At 42.1% G+C, this 16,039-nt stretch overlaps 1 protein-coding gene across 1 annotated transcript; it reads left to right on the top strand.

Annotated features, from left to right (window-relative positions):
- Positions 1 to 498: 498 nt before the first annotated feature.
- Positions 499 to 1,715, top strand: LOC119783380 (tRNA-splicing endonuclease subunit Sen34-like). Its single transcript, XM_038284877.1, is given in 5 exon segments — positions 499 to 624; positions 698 to 985; positions 1,060 to 1,092; positions 1,095 to 1,184; positions 1,187 to 1,715. Coding segments are annotated over 5 exon segments (483 nt in total). The 5' UTR covers positions 499 to 611; the 3' UTR covers positions 1,246 to 1,715.
- The last annotated feature ends 14,324 nt before the right edge of the window (positions 1,716 to 16,039 follow it).

A 16,039-nucleotide genomic window follows, 5' to 3' on the forward strand; every position in this document is an offset into this window, starting at 1 on the left:
TCAGGAACTAGCTGTGGGTCTAGATACAGCCGAGGCGGTGAGGAAGTGGGGGCAAGTTTGTGCGACAATGGAGGGACATGAGGGCGAAAAAGAGCGGGAAAGTGTCCCAGCGTTCTTGAGTACCTCGCTTTTCTAGCTGGTCCATCTTCACGAGTCGTTTTCCACCGTGGCAGTCATACAGACAAAACAAGCCGGTAAGGTACCGAACAGGAAATACGCATATTGTTTGTAGAGTAATATTGGATGTAGATTTGACCAATCAGAGTCCTGCTGTCTGCGGTCACCTACAATTTTGGAGAGCTACAGCAGAGTGTCTGTGGAAGGGGCGGGAGCATATTAACATTCACTGAGACTACCTGATTTCTGAGTATAAATCAGCCTTTAAGACTAATTAAGTGATTAAATTCATTCCGATGACTAATAAAAGTGTTTTTCATCAGTCATCTCCAGATGCAGCAAGGCGGAGCTTCACTAAAGGTGTGGTTTTTTTTTTTTAACAGGATGCAGCGGCTGCAGAGCTTCGGCAGCGCTATGAGGAGGAGCAGGAGAGAAGCTTCGAGGAGCAAAGCGTCCTTGCTCTGGAGGACAGGAAATCGGCGCTGCTTCGAGCCATGACATCATCAGGTTGACGTGTTTCTGTGGCGAAAAATACTCTACTTCTTTTGTCTGTTCTAACTGTCCTGGTTCCGATCTTCAGGCTCTGAATCTGGAGGAGGCTCCGATGAGGCCCTGCAGCGCCGTCTGCTGGCCCTTGAGCAGAACTTCACCTTGCCCCGCTCAGCGCTGGTGGTGCAGCTGAGCACAGCCAGAGCGGGGCTTAGCCATTGTCATGAGTCTCGCGCTTTTCTGAAAGCGGATTGGCCAATCAGGGAGCCGGACAGCCCCCGCCGTGAGGCCAGGTACCAGGTGTTCAGAGACCTGCGGGGGCGGGGCTTCTACCTGACACCTGCAGGAAAGTTTGGAGGAGACTTTCTGGTGTATCCAGGTGAGTTTGAAAACCTGTTTGTCCCGTCTGAGCTGTTGGTGCTCCACCTCACTCCTCCTCCTCCTCCTCATCAGGTGCCTCGCTGCGTTTCCACGCCCACTTCATCGCCATTGCCTGACTCTAGAAGAGTCCATCTGCATGCTGGACGTCCTGTCTGTGGTCCGGCTGGGCTCCAACGTGAAGAAAACAGTTCTGCTGTGCTCCCAGCTCCGGATGGACCGGTCCAGTACACGTCGTTACAGTGGAGCGGGATGGTGTAGCGGGGGACCGGACCGCTTCCTGCTGCAATCAGGAAATGACCAGAACCTAAGAGGGGACTGTGCATGTTCGAGTAACTAAGCATTCCATCAGAATCCTGAACCCGAGGTTTTAGAATGGACAGGAACAAGTTTGAAACCAGAATTGGACCCGAATGAGGCTAAGTTTCTGCTGAACCCCTTCAAAAACAAACAGATTCTGATATCACAGACATTAGGGCCTCTTTGGCCCCGGACTGGAAGCTGAGGCCCCTTAGCTGATGTGGAGTGGATCTGGGTGGATTCTGCTACAGTTTCCTGTGTTCTATCATTATAAGTCCCCTAATGGTCTTTGGGCCCCTCCTAAACACCTTTTGGCCCCTCAGGTTCTAGACGTAGAGGTTAAAAGGCCTAAATGCCTAAAACCTTTTGGGCCCTTAGATTGTTTCCTTTAATTGAAGCAGTGAAGGAGGATCTTCATCAGCAAGTTTCTGGCTCCTTCGTTCTTTCACACGCAGAACCTCGAAATGTGCCGGCAGATCAATAAGCTTGACTGAGAACTCTTCTGACTTAATGTGTATTTAAAGATAAACAAGGTTGTTGTGTTTTTTATTTCTCAGTAAAATGTTTATTTTTTTATAGCAATGCTGAAAACATCCAGTTGATTGCAAGCAGTTGCCATGGAGATGAAAGACATTTGTTTCATTCAGAACAAAAAGAGAAATACATTTTTTCAGAGTAAAGCATCATGACAAGAGTTAAAAATGTTTATTCTTAAACTTTTTTTTTATTGTTTCCAATTAAGATTTCTCCCCAGATGCTTCAGATTTTCAGAGCTTTTCATTTCTCTCATCCTCATGTTGAGTTGATTAATACATGCAGGTCAGGATAGCGCCAGCAGGGGCAGCTATAACTCATCTGCTCAGAAGAATGGGTCAGTCCCGTTCCAGTTAATGGCGGCTCCGTCCCACTTTGTCCTGATGGTCATTTCCAGGGACGGGAACCTTTTTTCTGGATCTGACTCATTAGACATCGCCTCCCAGTGGTGGGAGTGAGTATCTGCAGGAGATCCAAAGTATATTTATATATATTTTTTTTTTCAGCTGAAAGTGATTAAATTATCTGAATCCAAGTTAAGGGTGGTGTTTACCAACGGTTAGTCGTGCCGTGGACCTCTGGCAGTTCTGGCCATTGTAATAGAAGAGCTGAAACAGGTGCTCCATCCTCCAGTCGGACAGCAGGGAGCGGCTCAGGCTCAGGGTTCGTACGGGTGCTGGAAATCCTTGAAAATGCTTGAATTTTGACATTGTGTTTTCAAGGTCTGAAAAGTGCTTATATTTTGGATGAAATGCTTGAAAATTCTTTCGCAACAAATACCTATCTAACTGAATCGTGTGTTTATTCAATGGAGAAATAAAATGTTGGAGAGCCCGAAAATGAAACCTGCTCGCTTATGTGTGACTGCGATCTGCCAGTCTATTTCCATGTGTGACTCCGCCCACATGAAACCACTACTGCACCGTGCCGGGAGGCTGTCGTTTCAATGAACGTTGGCTGGAAGATGAAAAATACAAATTATGGATTAAACTGGGACAAACCCCACGAGTTGCCTCTTGTAAAGTCTGCAAAATAAGATGTGCAGCTTTTCACAATGGGCGAGTCTGCGCTCTCGAGTCACATGAAGGGTAAGTCATAGTGACTGAGAGTGTGATAATGTAATGTTAGGATTGCAGTGTTTCCTGCAGCACTATCTTGGCGAGGCGGCCGCCTCGCCAAACTCACGCTACCGCCTCGCCAACGTTCCAAAACAAAAAAACCCCCAAAGTTTTAATTCATTGCCAGGCCCAGACCTTAAAACAGCATTGATAACTCTAAGGCTGATAATACTGAATTGCGACACCCTCTGGTTGGTTATATTACTACGCCAAGGCAGAGGAGTAATTTTCTTTGATCATCCGAGGAGACGTGTGGTGGAAAAAAATGTGTTCGTCGTCTTCATCATTGGTGAACTATATGTGGAAACAGGGGTGGATTTAGGAAATTTGGGGCCCTAGGCAAAGACAGGCATGGGGCCCTCTGAATTGAGAAGACAACATATAGAACAGACCCATTATACAGATACAGAAATTTTAATAGAATAGAAATTTGTATATATATATCTTTTATTTATATATACACATATGTATATATATATATATATATATATATATATATATATATATATATATATATATATATATATATACATATGTGTATATATAAATAAATAAAAGGTGCATGTCACAGGAAAGACTAGTGTTGTTACAAATATGACAATTGCTTAAACTACAGAACAGTAAATTATTTAATCTATAATTAATGTGACACCTAACATCCCCAGCTGTATACAATAACACACACCCTCCGCTACGCTCCGCCACGCTGCGCTCCAGACCGCCTTCGCAAAGCAAAGCCTACAGCCGCCGCTGTGGCTCCCGTCCGCTCTGAGTTCCTTGGAGATCGTAGAGGGCATGCACAAGATGAACCAGGGTTTCTGCGGATCATTAAAAATAATTACAAATCATAATTTTTTTAAATCAAGGCCTTAATTGGCACTAAAATTAATTAAATATGTTTATCTTGGCATTTATGATTCTCAAAGGAGAAAAAGCTAGAGAATATATATATATATACGTGTGTGTGTGTTTGTTTACATACATACCAGAGTCATGGAACTGTGCTTACAGCTCCTTCATATTTCATGTGAACTAATAACTTGTGTACATGATACTTGTTGATGGCATTAAAATAATTTCTAATAGCATTAAAATAGCATTAAATTAGAGTCACTCATTCCTGTATGAACCCTGTGAGCGCTTAATTTAATATGACATATTAAAAAAATCCCCATCAGCTTTCAGCATATGTTCAGTTTCTGCCCAAATATATATATATATATATATAAGTGCTGTCAATCGATTAAATTTTTTTAATCGCGATTAATCGCATCAATGCCTGAGTTAACTCGCGATTAATCGCATTTTAATCGCAAATTTTTTTTCTGATTGAAAATCATTTAAATACTCTCGATGACATACAAAAAATACATACAGGCTAGGTTTGTGCCAATGTTCTTTTTTTAAAATGAAAACAGGTCACAGACACTGATTTATGCCATAGAAACATATGGCAAGAAGATGGGGAGGCATGTAGCAAAAAATAACAAATATGTAGCCAAAAAAAGGCCCTGAAAACAGGCTGATGTAAAAGACAGTCTTGACAGTTAATACAGTATTTTGAACAAAGACAAGCATTTTACCCTACTGCTATAAAATGTAGTACAGTTAACATTAGATGTTAATTAACCAAGATAATAATGAACAATTTTCAATCAATACATCAAAATCAATAGACCGACATCACTAGATGGAGGTAGTCTATGCACTAGAAAGTTACTTTTCAGCCTCTTTACAAAAATGAGAACACACACCCACCCACCCACACACACACACACACACACACACACACACGCGATACCGACCTGTGGCGTACACAGACAGCAATAGTGCCGTAGCAGATTCCATTTCACCTCAGTAATCTGTTTTCTCAGTGTATTTCAGGTTGCTACTAGTTACCAGACACTCAACTTGTTTGTTGGTGGTGGGGCTTAAAGAAAAGGCACTAGCGTCACCCAGTGTATGAGCGTCTTTTTCCCTTGAGGAGCTCTCCGCTCTCGAAGCCTATGAGAAATGCATACACTGGGGGAAAATAGCCCCGCCTTTCCGCAGGCTGCAGCGGGATATACTTGGAAAATTGTACCATAAAACCACATAGCGTTAATCTCACGTTAAAAAAATTATCGCCGTTAAAATGGCCTCGCGTTAACGCGATAATAACGCGATAATTTTGACAGCACTAATATATATATATATATATATATATATATATATATATATATATATATATATATATATATATATATATATATATATTTATCAAAAACATAATTAATGTGCACAAATAAGTAATAGCTGTATTAACCATACATGTAAAAGGAGTTTTAGGGGGCCCCTCAGGAACTCGGGGCCCTAGCTGTTGGGATCCAGAGGTTTGCCCTCCAGAGGGCGGTGTGGATCCCTTCTTGTGGGCTTCTGTTTCTGTTGGGATCCAGGGGTTTTGCCCTCCAGAGGGCGATGTGGATCCTTCTCTGGGAGCTGCTGCTCAGCGCTCAGCTGATTCCCATCAGCTCATGATTAAGCTCTCCCTATATAAGCTGAGTGATAGTTTCACTCTGAGCCGGATTGTTGTCCTTGCCATGGAAGCAAACCTGAGCCACCCTGCCTGTCTAGAACCTGTTAACCTGTAAGTCTGAAACCTGTTAATCTGTAAACCTGAACCTGACCTGCTCTGTCTTCTCTGCCTCCCAGGAGGGAGACCTGTGTTGGCCAATAAATATTGGACTTAAATCCTGCCTGTATGTTCTGTTGAGTTCTGCATTTGGGCTAGAAAACCAACCACATCATGACACTAGCCAACTGCCTAGTTTTGCCTAATGGTAAATCCGCCCCTGTGTGGAAAGGTACAGAGTTGATTAAAACTGGGAGTAGAGCAGGTGTGCTGAATAGTGGATCAGATCAGCACCAGTGCAGAGATTGTCACACAAATAAGGTAACTTGATATTAAATGTTTGGTCTTCTCTTATTATTGAGCTGATTAAGTCAGGCTAATCTAGATACGCTCTTTAACAATGTTTGGAGCATAGCACTCCACTGATCCACAGTTTTCTCCTTTAAAGTATTTTGTCTTAGTTTAACTTAAGGTGAAAAAATGTCATAAATGTCTGCTTAACAGTCTTTGATGTTTGCAAGTTTGTAAAAAAAAAATCAAAATATCTTCCAATTAAAGCAATAGCATTTAAAAGTAATTAATAATTTCCTTTAAACTATAAATCCACCTGTACTTGAATTTGTTTTGGTACTGATTCCACTTCATACAGTGGAGAAGATTGAAGTCTTGCTTTCCCTACTTTGTCTCTGCAGACCTCGAGGAAAAACTGCTGTGAAGCCACAGCAGCTCATTCTGACGGCAGACTGCTTAGCTACAACTCCCAGTTAACATAGTCTCTCAATGCTGTGCTTGCAGAGACTGGACTGCTGAGCTATTGGATGACTGAAGAAGGCATAAACTACACTGTTGCCACATTAGGGAAGCTTTGTATTGTAAAGATGGCGGATATTTAAATAATTGAGATACGGTTTTATCCTAGACTTTACATTGTAAATAATTATAATAAAACGTTTCAGTGACACCTCATGCCATTCTTTTATTTCTTTCCAGTAAAATCTTTATTCTTAACCAAGAACGATTGAGATATCTATTTCAAGGGAGACCTGGCAAAAAGAACAAAAAATTCACCAATAAAAAAACAGATACAAAATATCAAATTAGAAACATTTGCACCTGGCAAGATCATAAAAAGATAAAGAAAAGTTGACTGTTTGTTGAAAGATACACCAGACAGAATTGAAAAAACTGACAACTTGAAGAAGTCATTGCTAAGATCATCGATCTACCTTTAAAAATTACTAGGGGAGATCAAGCTCCCAGAGGTTTAGTTTCACAGGAAGAAACTTATTTTGGCGTGTTATCCAATCAGGACTACTTTTTCACTGCTTGCCTCAATAGACTGAGGCCCAAACTTTAACAGGGATTTCTCATAGAGGCTGATATGCAGCGCCCTGCTGCTTGTGCAGAGGCACGCCTTTACATTATAAGAAAAGACTGCCTTTTAAAATTTTATTGAAAAAAGAAAAAAAAAGCTCAAGCTCCAGTTTATTTAAATAGTTGGAGTATATGTGTTTTAAAAATGAGGGAGTCATTTAGATACCCTGTTATTTATAGCAACTGACCGTCTCTATGCTCATCTCAGAAACATATTTAGTATAATCTTATAGTTGTAAAAATCCAAAAAATGAATTACTGTTACTGGCATAAAAATCAAATGTAGCATTATTCTAAGTCTAAGCATCAACTAACCCTGTGCTGCTGCTTTAAGTATTGCAACATGTCGCCGCCCTTGCCAAAAAGTAACGCAGTGATAGAAAACATTTAAATTTTTTAAATTTGTAAAATAATTATTGATAATTGTAGGACACAATCTTATGAATTAAGTTAGTTTGGTTATCAGTTAAAATTCCACAGGCCAGTTCCTCCTCTGATAGAAAATCTGTCTTTTTGTCTGCAAAGTCCTACATAGTGTTGAACTGTACTGCTGTGGAACTATGGATTCAACTGCAGAGGTGTAGTACTTCGTTACTTTTAAGGTATCTATACTTTACTCCATTACTTATTTTTCTTCCTACTTCTGACTTCGACTCATTACATTTTAAGACAAGTATCCATACTTTCTATTCCTTACATTTTAAAAACAAACCTTTCTCGTTACTCTTGGCTTCTGTTTAATCATCGTAAATATTTATTACACATCATGTGCGTCATCCAATGCAGATCATTAGCTCCATCCACATCTAGTGGAACTAGTGTTATTGGATGAGTCATATAACGCAAACACTCATTGGTTAGCTAAAGGAAATCATCAGATGCAAGCAGGTGTTCTTCTAACTGCAAACGTGAATTGTCTATGCCATGTTACAATGTAGGATTCGGAAAAAGATGTTGAAATGTCTGAAAGGTCGGACACAGGCGAGAGTGAATCGGGAGATGGAGACCAACAAGACCTCCCTCATCCTTGGCCCGATCTCAAAGAATTTTTAGAAATAAGTCAGAAAATTGAGCTTTCAATTCATATAGTGGCATCTGGCTGTTTTTTTTTTAAGGTTACTTTATACTTTGAGTACTTTTTGGAGCACATACTTTTTCACTTTTACTTGAGTAAAGAGGTCAAGTTGATACTTCAACTTTTACCAGTATTTTTAAACTGCAGTATCTATACTTCTACTTAATTAACAAATGTGTGTAGTTTTGACACCACTATACAACTGTGGTTCACTTCGTCCCAAGCCTCCTAAACGTCCAGCCCTCAAGAAGCCAAGCTTAACCAAACCACTTAAGCTTCAAGCCATAGCCTCCCCATTCTCCTTCTCTCTGCCAGCACTGTCAACCTTCACCTGTTCTCCACACAACAGCAAAATGCTGCTCAGTAAGACCACAGTCCTAACTCATACCCCTCCTGGATTTCTCCCACAGCCACTTGAACTAAGCCTAACTAAATCTTTAAAAATTCTGATCTTCATTAGAAGATCAGTTAGAGATCCTGAACTGTACTCCTGTTCTTGATTCCAGTTTCCTATCTGTTAACTGCCTTGCTTTTCTAATTTAAAAAAATGATCATTTAAATTGTTTCCTGGCTCATCGTTGTGACTGACTTAAGGGTCAACTAAGATCCTTGAAATCATCGCCTCCTTATATACATACTAGTCATCTTGATTGGGAAATGTTCTCAGATGTGCAGCAGCATGGGTCGGCCAGGCCACCAGCAAAGATCCTCTCTGTTACAGGAAGCTCTTCAACAGCAGAAAAACGCTAAATGAAGCCACGTTCACACCAAAGGAGGTGGAAATGCAGAGTGCGGTGGATTCACATAGGTTTCCTTTACAAACCGCGCATTGAAGGGCAGTGAAGCGTATGTAGTGAGAGCATTCACTGCTCTGCCCTTAACTTGTGCTACTAGATAGAACTAAGGTGTTGTCAAATAGCAGCACCGCAACAACATATTTTTGAAGGCATCCATAAGCCCTTTTATAAATCCAATATTTAATTATTTATACAGTACTCCATTCTTCTATAAAGGTCCAAAAATTAAAAGTAATCCAGCATATTCATAATAAAAACATTCCATGATGAGAAAAACACCACATAAAATCTGTTTTTTGATATCAGAAAAGTTAGCCGGTCATAGCATCTTGCTAATATTTACTTCCTAATACTTATTTCTTCGGTTGTCAGCCCGTGATGCTTGGTATGTTTCTTTACTTTTTCTTACCTACAAGACAAAAGTGTCCACATCTTTGTATGATTTGAGTCAGAGACAGTCTTGCCTGTCAGCCAGTGATGAGTAAATTGATATTATGTCTCATAAAGTCCTGCTGTTATTGGTTAACCCTTGTGTAATGTTCATATTATTGTTTCTCAGCCAGCATTTGTGGGTCTGATGGACCCGTTTGCATTTTGTGGCTTGTAATACCTCACAATCAAACACTTTTATGTTAAAATACTGAACTGATGTTTACCTTATCACAATTACAAGCAGTATAAACAATATATATATGGTTAATATTCACCCTTTTCATTTGTTAGGTCACATTTATAAATTATTATTTAAAACATAATAAAGAAAATCAATTAAAATTTACAAGTGAAGCAAGGTTTTATTTCTTTTATTTCTTTGAACTTGCAATTTAACCCATTCAGGTGCACAACCCTGTGGCAGAAGGAGGACAAGGACTTGTAGACATTCTGTCCAGAACCGCGGCTTTGAGACTGCAGACGGCACAGAGGCTGTTGTATGGCTGTAATCGCTGCTCCTGCTCGATTGCTACTTAGGTATGCTGGCAGGCTTGGACTGGATAAACAGTTATTTCTGCTAAGACCATCTGAAGTTGACCTGACAGAACTCACACCTTTCTACACCTCAGAAGAACAAAATTTGTTGAGGCCAGCATTACTAAACTGGGCCACCACACCAAAACATCCCTGGAAACGCTCAGTGACATTACAAACATCCAGTCCTACATAGTGCTGAATAGGATTATGGAGGAAGTCTGGCAGTCCCTGTCTGAACCAATGAGAAGGTTTGCTAAGAATCACACTGGCCAGTGGAAGGATGACGGCATGTATATTTTTCCCTCTCTGAGCGTCTGTCAAAGTGCTGAGGAGCAGCAGGAGGAGAGTGGATTTCTTCTCAGCATGAAAACACCGGAGCTGGGTATTTTCAGCTCTTGTGGGAATAAGCAGCTGTACTACAACTGTGTGAAAGTGCTGAATTTTCACTCTCTAGCTGGAGTGAAGGAGTCAAAATGGTGTGAGGTATTTGCCTCAGAAGTTACCCCTAAAGGCAGGTGGAGGGTCCTGTATAAACCCCCTGTTGAGAAAAGGATGGCGGACCTTCAGTGGAGGATTATACATGGAGCAATAGCCACAAACAGACACAGAGCTCACCTAGATCCAGGCACTGGGGTGGGCTGTCCGTTCTGCACTCAGAGGGAAACACTAGATCACGTAGTGGTGGGTTGTCCTCGGCTAGTTGGTCTTTTTAAAGTTTTTAAAGGATGGGTGGAAACTTAAGGGGGGGGGTTTGTTGGGATCCTCAGGCTTGCCCTCCAGAGGGCGCCGAGGATCCTCTTCTGCTCTTTGTTACTTTCTTTTAGACTGGAGTCTGGAGCTTTAACACCTTCCTCCAGCAGAGTGCGCCGTGGGTCTCCTGGAGCTGGAATCTTCCTGCACACCTGTTGTTAATCTACTCATCAGGAGACCTCCCCTTTATAAGCTCCTGCCAGGCCTTGCTTCCACGCCGCAGTGTTGATCTTAGTTGGTTAGCTACCTGAGCCTCTGTTACAGATTGAATCTTAGTTGTCTCTAGTGTGAGATCAGATTCTAATCTCTCCTTTGTCTGTGCCTCACAGGAAACCTGTCTCTGGTCTGAAGCTCAGGAAGAGCTGCCCCTCTGGAAACCTGTCTCTGGTCTGAAGCTCTGGAAGAGCTGCATCACAGGAAACCTGTCTCTAGCCTGAAGCTCTAGGTGAGCTTAACCTCCTGATCTGCCCTGGTGAGCCAACCTGAAGATTCCTATGTGGATTTAACCTGAAGACTTCTATGTGGAGTTTACCTGAAGGTTCCTAAGTGGAATCAGCCTGAAGAATCCTATGTGGATATTCCCTGTTGTTCTCTGCAATGAGCTGGAAGCTCAGATTTTGGTCTGCCATGCTAAGCCTGAAGCTAGACGCTTAGCTTCTCATTAACTCTGCTACCAACAGTCTCCGGTCCCAGTCTAGACTTCAGTGAAACATTCTCAGAACTTGTTTATTCTCTTGTGTTCTGAACTTTTAATAAACATTTGGACTTTTTCCCTGCCTCCTCCGTGTGTGTTCTGCATAAGGGCTTGCTCCTTTGATCCATCATGACAGTTTTCTCTCTTCCTCTGTTTGTTTTTGGACCCAGATACACAGTGAGGAGAAAACTGAAATTAGTTTTAATACATTTTTTGTTTGGGGTGGCTAAACTAGCCATTTGGAGAACCGGGAAGAATCAGATGCTGGGTCAGGGTTGGACAGATGTGGTGCAGAGCCTGGAAGGTCTGGTTGCAGCTCGTCTGAGAGTGGAGCATGCTTTCTACACACTGACTAGTAATCTGGAGCCTTTTAGGGCTCTGTGGGGGACTAGACATGTTTTATGTTCAGTAGAGGAAGATGGCTCACTGGTTCTTAATATTTAACGTGTGTGTTTTTTGTGTGGTAATGGTTGTTTTTTTATTGTGATGATGGAAACAGACTATGCTTTCTGATGTAAAGTAAATAAACAACGTCAAGGGTCTCTCTCTCTCTCTCTCTCTCTCTCTCTCTCTCTCTCTCTCTCTCTCTCTCTCTCAAAAGACATGAGTTCCAGACATGTACTGCAACAGCATTACACACTTACTTCAGGCTCGGCAGATTGTGGTTCTGTCGATTTGGTGGACAGGGCACGAGCATTCTCCCCCTGAATCCTCCTCACCATGGCTGCAGAGGCTGGGGATATGTTTTCTTCTCTCAATTTGTGGTCTCACCAGTGCCTTTCCCAGATCCTCAAGAAGGAGCCATCTTTACTGGAGCTTCACTTGTTTCCACTCTGGGTTCAGTGCCATCCAAATGACAAAGGCATTGTAAGCTGAGATGTCCAACATGTCAAAGAATATCACCAGTGGCCAGCGTAGAGTCCTCCGTTTGCAGCTGTAGGCCGTCACCAGCTTGTACATGTTGTCTACCCCTCCTTTTGTGGCATTATAATCTATGATGATCTCTGCTTTGTGATGTTCCTGGTCACAGATTATTCCATCCCCATGCAGTGTACTCATGAGTACCACATTCTTGCCTTTCCTTGGCACATAGGGTACCAGGGATGTGTCAGCTGTGTATGCAAACTTGGAAGACTTGACAGGCCTGTTCTTTGAAGTCAGCAGTTGAGGTGGGAGCTCTTACCTGTTTTTCCTTATTGTTCCCACCATGGTCAGCTTCCTCTTCAAGAGCTCCTGTCCCAGTTTGTGCAAGGTAAAAAAATAGTTGCATTTGATTTTGTGTCCACTGAGTCCCTGAGACATGTCTAGGACAACTCTCATTCCTTGTTCTTTCCTGGGGGCTCCTCCGTCAGATTTCCCTGTGTAGACTTGTAAGTTCCAAGCATATGAGGAAGTGGCATCACAGGCTGCCCAGATCTGTATACCATACTTTGCAGGTTTAGATGGTATATTCTGCCGAAAGGGGCAGCGGCCCCGAAATGGCATTAGCTGTTCATCAATGGTGACATTTGGCCCAGGGTTGTAAAGCAGGGGGAGGCGACGCAACCACTTGTCCCACACTGTCCTGATGGCAGCTAGTTTGTCTCTCTGGCATCGAGCTGGTCTGTCATCTAGGTTGTCAAAGCATATAATCCTGGAAATTATGTGAAAGTTTTCCAGAGACATTGTTGCACAGAAAATTTCTCTGCCAGTTTCTGCCACAGGGATTCCTCTTTCGACCTGAAAACTGAAGTAAGCATGTAATTGGGTTTGGTCTATTTCCTTCCACCTCTCTCCAACAACATGTCTTCCTTCTAAAACGCAAGATGGTGGTGCGTCAACAACGCGAGGCTCAGCGTCTCTCCAGGACCTGCTATTTAGTGTTTTTTTAATCTATTTTTCACCTGACTTTTTTTCAAGAACTGTACCGCGTTGCTGTGCTATAGCAGACATGAGCTTCTGGAACTATGGAGCTACAATGTTGACACTTTTATCACAGATCTCTGACTCATCCCAGATATCTCCAGAACACCGGAGGCTGCGCACTTCTCCCGGCCGGGCGGAAGTGCCCGTAGGCGGCGACGAGAACGTAAACAAAGGTGGGGTAAGCATGGAGGGGTGCGATCCAGGCTAAAGCTAACACCAAAACCGGCTCCCTTTACCCAGCATTTTCATCGCCAATGTCCATTCTCTGGGCAAAAAAATGGACAAGTTACGATTATCCATCACGAATGACAGACGGATTATGGACTCGAATGTCATGATTTTCACCAAAACATGGCTAAACAACAGCTGCCCGGACAATGCTATCCAGCTAACTGGATGCCACACACACTGAGCCGACAGGACAGCAATTGACTCTGGCAAGACCAGAGGCGGAGCTTTGTGCATTTAAATTAACAAAGCTTAATTCACAACGCACGGCATGGTGGGGTGCGGGTCTTGGGTCCTGTTTTGGGCTCCGGTTTTTCCGCTCGCACTTCTCCTCTTGCCTATTTATTTTAATTGTAATTATTAATTAATTAATTTATTTACCTATTTATTAATTTTTTTATTTTTTTTTATTTTTTTCTCTCTTCCTCGGTGGGGGGGAGCGGTTGCGGGCGGGCCGGTGTCTGGTGTCCGCTGTCGCATAGTGGGGGCTCCTTCTTTTTTTTTTTTTTTTTGGGGGGGCTTTGGCATGTCTGTTTTCTCGGGGGGCGGGCGGGCCGGTCTGGGTGGGCTGGCTGCGCTGGCTGGGTATTCGGGTGGGTTTTCCCTCTGGGAGGCATGGCGGGGCTGCTCTGTTCCCGCTGATCGCGGCGGGTGGGGCTGCGGGGCGGGTGGGGGCTTGGAGTGGCCCTGGCCGGCGCGTGTTGGGGGGGGCGGCGGGCGTGGCTGAGCTGCTTTGGCTTCGTCCGGTGGGGGGGCGGCGTGGTTCGCTCCGCTCTGGCTTTGTGCTGCCCCTCGGGCTGCTGGGGGGGGGTGGTTGCGCCGGCTGCGGTCTGCTCTTCTTGCGGTTTTGCACCAGGCGGCTTTTCTGCTCTCGGGCTAATTCTGTGCGCGGTGTGTTTCGTTGCGCGCTGTTGGCATCGGTCTTGGTGGGGTGGGGCTGCGCTTTTGGCCGGGGGGGCGTTTTGGGGGGGGCCTGAGTGTTTTTCCTGGGTGGTGCGGTCGCGGTGGGTGTTGCCATAGATATCCATAATAAAGGCTAGATGTCTTACGGCGGAGTCTCAAACGTCCTTACCGGCGGCCATCTTACCTCAGGCAGGCTTTCTGTTGTGCACTGTGGTACCTAACGTAAGGTGAGTGATCAGCACGAACACAAATACTCTTACCTCACTGAATTCTTGACGGATTTACAAACAGTTTGGTTTCTTACAAACAATATGAACGTGGCTATTATTATTTATGCTTGAACATGTCGAAATTGCAGATTTTCTTGTCGAAAAATGACTTAATCGCGCAGCATAGTTGTGCATCACGGCTACTTGCGCAAGTTATCAAGGCTGAGATTATTAGTCAATTGTATAGGTTTTACTGACACCAATAACGATTGTATGACAATTAATCTTTGGTGTAAATTACAATCTTTGTGGATGTGGTTGTAGTTATTAGTTGGCTAATAACAATAATCTGAGTGTTGTTGTATTTTCATTATTAGCCCTAACGTTAGCTGGCTAATAACAAGAAGCTGCAAAGTGAGACCTAACGTTAGTAAGTTAGCAGCTAACGTTACAGTTTAGCTAGCTGCTAACGTTAACCAGGAACTTTACATCAGTGGAAGAGGCAGAATTTAACATGATTTCCAATCGATTTGGTTTGTCAACACATCTTACATTATGTTACAGGAATTTGCTGAGTTTAGTAAAAGGAAGATGCCAGACTTTTGCTATGACATAATAGTATTACAAGATTGTTGTTGACTCAAAGCTTTTATAAGTTTGTATTAGTTTCATTTGGACAACTTAAAGATGGTGTTTTGCCAAACATTTTCAACTTTCCAGCTCATCTTCAAAGGGCATGTGTATCATTGAAATTTAATCACATATTGATATACCAATCTTATACACCGTGAATTGTTGTTGGTCACTTTTGTTTTTGTTTCTGCAGGTTGTATACTGTGTAAGCAAGAGGAGAAGATCTTCCATCCCCGTTTGCTGACATTCCTGCACTAGAACATGACCACAGCTACCTTCCTGTCCGCTTTGATGGCCTTGTGGACAACGGTCTCTTGTACATTATACAGAAGCTCAATAAAACCTTTCTTTTCAAAGGGCATTAGCCAAGCTATGTTTTTTGGGTCATTTTTTAAATCTCTGTCTTCCATGTGTATACCATCACAGTAGTGTAGGTGGGGATTTCAACATGCTTCATCTATATATACTTGTGAAGGGGACTATTGCACCAATTTTAATAGCAAATAAATGTCACTTTTATAATGGTTTAAAAATAGGAACTTTTGTGTAATTACCCCTGATATATAATCCGAATAGTCTACATGAAACTTCAAAGTGTTACCTTTAATTTGAAACCTGGATTATGCTTCTACACCAAGAGGTTGCCACACAATAAGCCTCTTTTGTCAGTATTTCATATTTTATTATAACAATAATATTCATATTATAAAAGTATGTATGTAAATATAAATAAATTAGGACTGTGAAATAATTAATCACACCCAAATAAAAGTGTTTATTTATAAATATATATATATATATATGTGTATATATATAAATATGTATATATATATATATACATATTTATATATATATATACATATTTATATATATATATATATATACATATACATATATAAATATATACATATACATATATATATATATACATATGTATATGTATATATATATATAT

Source organism: Cyprinodon tularosa, unplaced genomic scaffold (assembly GCF_016077235.1).
Source record: "Cyprinodon tularosa strain WSP-4 unplaced genomic scaffold, ASM1607723v1 ctg203, whole genome shotgun sequence".
Taxonomy (NCBI): Eukaryota; Metazoa; Chordata; class Actinopteri; order Cyprinodontiformes; family Cyprinodontidae; genus Cyprinodon; species Cyprinodon tularosa.